The sequence below is a fragment of the Triplophysa dalaica genome, chromosome 10, assembly GCF_015846415.1.
Source record: "Triplophysa dalaica isolate WHDGS20190420 chromosome 10, ASM1584641v1, whole genome shotgun sequence".
NCBI lineage: Eukaryota > Metazoa > Chordata > Actinopteri > Cypriniformes > Nemacheilidae > Triplophysa > Triplophysa dalaica.
The window spans coordinates 326,501-332,500 of NC_079551.1; the positions used below are offsets into that span (position 1 = coordinate 326,501).

General features: G+C 44.9%; 2 protein-coding genes across 5 annotated transcripts in view; one reads left to right on the forward strand and one right to left on the reverse strand.

Annotated features, from left to right (window-relative positions):
* Window positions 1-1,675: 1,675 nt before the first annotated feature.
* On the reverse strand, window positions 1,676-3,568 carry btg2 (B-cell translocation gene 2). Its single transcript, XM_056759167.1, has 2 exons — window positions 3,265-3,568; window positions 1,676-2,777 (listed from the first exon to the last, which is right to left on the reverse strand). Exons 1-2 carry the CDS (start codon window positions 3,410-3,412, stop codon window positions 2,410-2,412), a joined length of 516 nt encoding a protein of 171 aa, XP_056615145.1. The 5' UTR covers window positions 3,413-3,568; the 3' UTR covers window positions 1,676-2,409.
* Window positions 3,569-3,730: 162 nt separating this feature from the next.
* Window positions 3,731-6,000, forward strand: part of LOC130430169 (uncharacterized) — a 9,753-nt gene continuing 7,483 nt past the window's right edge. Inside the window, exons 1-4 of one of the 4 annotated variants that reach the window (XM_056759163.1) lie at window positions 3,731-4,188; window positions 4,261-4,351; window positions 4,742-4,806; window positions 5,099-6,000. The exon at window positions 5,099-6,000 is cut by the window's right edge and continues 13 nt beyond it. In XM_056759163.1, coding sequence (XP_056615141.1) covers window positions 5,969-6,000 — 32 coding nt within the window. In that variant the 5' untranslated portion in view covers window positions 3,731-4,188; window positions 4,261-4,351; window positions 4,742-4,806; window positions 5,099-5,968. The remainder of the gene's footprint in view (window positions 4,189-4,260; window positions 4,352-4,741; window positions 4,807-5,098) is intronic. The other 3 variants (XM_056759164.1, XM_056759165.1, XM_056759166.1) reach the window with 3 other exon arrangements.

Below are 6,000 nucleotides of genomic sequence, written 5' to 3' on the forward strand. Positions count from 1 at the left end.
GATCCTTCTTAACTTGACGGTTTCATCAGAAGCACGCGCATGGCCCAAAGTGAACTTCCTGTCTGTGTCTGGTTATGATATAACGATTTATTTGATATTTAATTTATAATATCACACGGCTGGTTGAGATGCTTGATTCTGATTGGCCAGTCGCGACATTTGCAGATTGGTTATTCCCAGATAACAACCTCTCAAAACTAATAACACTAATAGAACTAATAACCTGGATGCAGCCAATCATTGACAGTTTTTTTTTACAAGTTAAATATAAATATGTATTTAATAACATATTTGACATTATATTTACAAATGGTGAAACCAAACTGCCTGTTCCTTATCTTAAAACTAAACTAAAAGTAAACAGCTTTTCCTCACAGAAGGTCTGCATTCGGTAAAAATGAAGTAATCAAATATTTCAGATTCACATTTATGTCAAGTAGTTGTGTAACAACTGTACATTAAAACTTACTGAATAGTCTATTATCTTAAATTTGTATTGTGTATTAATTGTATGAAATTTAAACCACTCAACAGTTATTGATTATTTGGGGGAGGGACTGAAGATATGTTTGGGCCGCATAGCATATGTTTACATTGTTGTCACTGAAACCGTCTACACTTAAGAACTTAGTATGTACTAGTATACTTGTAAGTTTACTTCTTAAATACTTATTCTTTTGAGTTTATACAGCGCACTTGAAAGTACACTACATCCACTTAAAAACAATTAAAATATGTCTTATTTTAAGTTTGGACAAAGAACACAACTAGAACACTTGAACAGTTTTTTGTAATGGAAAACAAGCGAGCGTGAAACCCCCTCCTCCAGCCGTCTGTCACACACTTCCTCTCTCAATGGGTGTGTGTGTGTGTTTCAGGGATTTGGCGACTAACCAAATGGCCCAGAAACACGCCCGCATTAACACCCGCCCGCCCGCTCACCCCCTCTCTCTCTCTCTCTCTGTTGAATGTCATCAGAATCAACAGGGATCACACTTGTTGAGCGAACATGAGAACTAATCTCAGATCTGCCCGCTCGTCGACCAATCACATCTCAGATCTGAGCGTAAGGGCGAGTAACCCCGGCAGCTGGGGGTCAGGGGTCAATCTTCTGTTCCCACACAGATCGTATCAAAACCTGCGAGGACTCGAGGAGAAATGATCTCCTGAACAGATTTGAGATCAGATGATCACATCACAGATCCATTCAGATGTGTGTGTGTGTGACAATACTGTGAGACTCCATATGTGTGTAGTCTCTTGTTAAAGCCATCTGCTTAAGTCCCCCCTCCACACACACACACGTCCTGAATGAAACACTTGAAACAGGATGAGTGATTGTGTTTTATGACGTCAGGAGCGTGAAAGCTTCCCCCACAGTCCTCAGAACAAAAACACTGAAGAACGCCATCACAACACCTCCCTCCTAAACTCTCATGAACATTACCAGCGTCAGTCGGTCTGAAAACACAATCTTGAGACAAAAGGTAACACACATTCTGACATCTATTCACTCTCTAACCTGTGCGTGAGTGCTTCTTCTGTGCAACACAATGGGAGATATTTCAAGAAATGTGAAGTGTAGTTTTATTAACATTCTTGAAAATACATTTTGTGGTCTATGGAAGAAAGAAACAGGTTTGAGTAGACCATGAAAGTGTTCAAACAAGAGACATTTCATTCATAAAATGTTTATTATAATAAAAACTGACTGTACAGCTATTCATCTGCACGAAAATTCATTTCTTAAAAAACAAAAATGTACAATAAAAGCTTCAAATAGCTTACAAACTACATTAACTCTCCGTCTAGAACAAGCTGCTCAGCAGCCCGTGTGTGATGTGCAACAGACTTTACTGGCACTGATACTAACCAGCCAGCAGACCACAAGCAAAGCATTCTGGGAGAAAACAACTCATCCTCACAGAGACACCGGCAGTAAAGCTTTCCACAGACGACTCATTTCATGACATCACAGGAGGCGTAACGCCTGAATATTGCACAATAAGACAAAGAGACGGGCGTGGGTGCTTAAGGCAGAACGGATTATGGTGCTCCAATGTACAAAATGTAAAAATAAGATCTATAATGCATTTACAGAAACAGTCACACACAATTGTCGTTGTACTTGTGTCAAGTGTATTTCCAGCTTTAATTGCTTTACATTCTTGTGAGAGGTATTTACGCACTGAAACCGTGTGCTAGCACCAGAAAACCTGTTTCAGGGTAAAACGGTCACACAGAACAGTGCTCGGAGGTGTAGAATCAGAGTCCAGACACATAACAACCAGTGCTTAGACTTCTTAAATAAAAACGGTTCGGAGTCAGCTCTGAAATGTCAAGAAATGAAGTCACGTGAGAAGTTCACCGTCGAAGCAGCAGCGGGCCGATCAGCAACACCAGCGGCACTCAGCTGGACACAGTCATCAGGTAGTTTTTGGGTGGACTCCTGCGGCCACCCATGAAGCTGTTTTTGCAGTTCGTGGCTTGGTCGTAAGCGGAGGGTCCTCTGTGGCTGGGGGCGGGGCTTGCGACGGGCGGCTCGGTCTCGTACAGTACACAGATGGAACCGTCCTCGCCGATGCGGTACGAGACTTCGTAAGGGTCCACCCAGAGCGTGAGCTCCCGCGGCAGAAGAGCAAAGAGCTGTGCAGCCGTCAGTCCGATGTGGCCGGCCGCGCGGCCAATCAGAGGGTCCATTTCGTGGTTGATGCGAATGCAGCGGTAACCGGAACCCTTCTGTGGCCTGTCGGGGAACCAGTGATGCTCGTAGTGTTCTGCAAGAAGAAAAGCATATCTGTTAAATAACTTTTCGTTGAATTCACGTTAAACATTAAACACTTCATAGTATTTCACATTCAACATGTTGCTGTGGTAAAACTATGGTTTATTTTGCCACATGCAAAAATACTGAAGTATACAATTCAAGATACTAATGGGTGTTTGAATCTTACTATATAAAGTATTGAAGTATAGTAGTGCGGTATTTACTAAAGGTTAGCAATTCACCAGAGCTAATGCTACAGAATACTAAAATTATAACAAACAGTTGTACTATACTTTACTACAGTATACAACACTTTACTGCACACCTTACGTCAGTAAATACTCAATTTTACGTATGCGGGTCGTTAGGGTAACTACGGTCCCAAAGTATTAACCTCGTGCGTCTAAAACAATAAAGTCACACCACAGTACTTTGTGACACCATTTTGTCTGAAAACTTTATAAAATTAAGGATAAAAGTAACAAAGAGCGCATTACCTCCCAGCGCCTGCGCGAGACCGTCTCTGAAAACATGCAGCTGTACGTCACTCAGGTGTCCGCGGCTGCGCAGTAGTCTGCACACGAAACTCGCAGCGGCCGAAACCTCGCCGATCATTTCCCCTCCGGTACCGGTTCCGTGAGTCATTTTAATCCGTCGAACAGAGTGAAAGAGAAGAAAAGTGAAGAGCGGCTGCCGTCCACGGTGAACGCTGGCTAAATCAATGCGACGAGACTGTTGACGACGAAACAAGAAACATCACCGTCCGCTCTACTTTCTCCGTCCGACGGCGATGCGTTTCTGAAATGAAGTGAACTCGTGAGGCGAAAGGATCCACCCTTTATACAGACAAAGCTGTTGACGTCGTGCGCGTCGGCCTGAGCGACGCGCCAATCGTCCAATGAAATGAGGGGGAGGGTGTTCTCAGGCCCTCGCTCGCGGCCTGATTGGTTGTCAAGGTGGAAAACACCGGCGTGTTGTGGTGACGCTCGGGTTCCGTCCGTTTCCATATTTGGAGATTGACGTCAAACGCAGCTCACGACTGCGTGACGGTCTGAGGGGGAAAACAAAGGCGTGAGACGCGAAGACGCGTTAACCGTAAAGTTTCTCCGTTTATTTATAGATGCTGTATGAAGGGTTTTTAGTTTTGCTATTTCGACTCTAAATCGTGGGATTGTGTTGAGTTGAGTCACACGACCTACTCAAAGAGTCGAATAAAACGAGGGTAACAAACGTGAACACACGTTCATTGTATCACAATATAACGCAAGTGTAAGACATACATACACACACACGGGTGTTTATTCGTGTGTATTTTATTGTTGAGTTGGGCTATAAATCGCACATTCAGTCAGTACAGAACGGAAGTATTGCAGCGCCATCTGGCGGTGAAATGAATCGCACTCAACAGATGTTCAAATGAGGTAATGAACAAATATAGGATTTATTTTTATTGCCGTTCACACTTACACACAACACTTTATGTATCTCTGAAGGCACGTGACTCTCAGGGCATCTCGGCGCCTGTATCTGTTGCCATGGCGACGCTTCCCATCCTCTGCAGCTTTATTTCTGTGATCCGTCACGGTGATCGTCTGCTGCACATTCACATTTCACTCCTCCACAGTTATTAATTCAATCATTTATCTGTTATAGTATGATCGATACACACAACTGTAAACTACTAGGAAATTGGATTTATTTAACCAATAAAAAATGAATACACATTAAAAACGCAAATATTTTATACACAATATTTTACGCACAGTTTATTAATCACAACTGATCTCACAATATCACATATCACAAAAAAAGTATATATATAGGTATACAGTATTGTAATATAATGCAGTAGTTTGTCTATATTTGCTTCAGTGTGTGTGTGTGTGTGTTCATGTGGTTCACCATGGCAACACACGTGTGTTCTGAGACTCGTTGATTGACGTGTGATGCTGGTCTCTGTGTTTTTGGTTTCAGGGTCCGCTGACCCCTGCTGCTCCTGTGAGTGCTTTGAGACTGAAGCGGGACGTCGCCATCCGGAGGTGAGCCCGGGCATTGTGGGTAATCCCATAGGATGTGTGTCCTCCTGCAAACTGCCACACACACACACACACACATGCACACACACACACACACACACCGCCCGGAGTGCAACTGATGTCTCTCTGATCTGAGCTGACATGCCCCTCCAGCAGGAGTGTGTGTGTGTCCTGCTCCACCACACACAGACACACACACTCACAATACCACAACAACCATTGGATCTCTTTAATATCTCATTTGTTTCTGGTAGAGAACAGTGAGAACAAACTTCTGAATTCTTCTGGTTCTCAGAGACTGCTGGGAGCTCCGTGAGATGATCTTTTGTGTTGAATCTCCATCCTCCGCTCGGCTCTGATGTCATTTATTCATGAAGATCTTCCGCTTTATCGGATGGTCTGAAGGCTCGACACAGATTTGCACTTGGCTGCGTGCGTGCGTGTGTGCGTGTGCCGCCCGCAGGAGAGATCTCGCATGTTCTGCTGCAGCGCCAGCGTGTTCCTCTGACGGCTGTCAGGTCCGGTTACATCTCCAAACTCCCACCAGTGAGGTTATCAGGGCAGCTCCGTCCCCAAAAAACCCAACCGAACAAACACGACCTGGAGAGCTCAGGAGACCTCGCAGAGATCCAACTCAAATGAAAAGGTCACATGATGTGAAGGTTAATTATCAATGTATATGATTGATAGTAATGACTGAAATTCTGCAATCGTTGATCAAACTCATATTTATGTTCTCAGAGAGAGAGAGAGAGAGAGAGAGAGAGAGAGCTGTAGACGAGCCATCCAAACCCCCAGCTCTCACCCTCACACCCCAGTCTGTCCAATCACAGCGTGTATGTGTGTGTGTGAGAGGGGCGGGGCTTGTGTTCCAGCAGGGTTGCTGTGCAGCGGTGGGCGGGGCTTGAGCTCTGGAGCGGCAGTGGTGTAGAGCGAGTGTTCAGAGGGAGGAGAGACGGCAGCATCGTGTGATCCGTCTGTCTGACTGTGACTGCAGCGCTGCATGCATGTGTGCGGGTGTGCTCATGCGTGTGCTCATGTGTGCCAGCGACGGCTGCATCGCTTCTTCTTCTTCATCATCATCGTCTTCATCCTCATCAGCCCGCCAGCAGCGTGAATTCACATCAGCACCTGCGCACGATTCTGCTCATCTGTTGCCGTGGTGATGGGCTGTCGACAGTCAGGGCCGTGGACGGG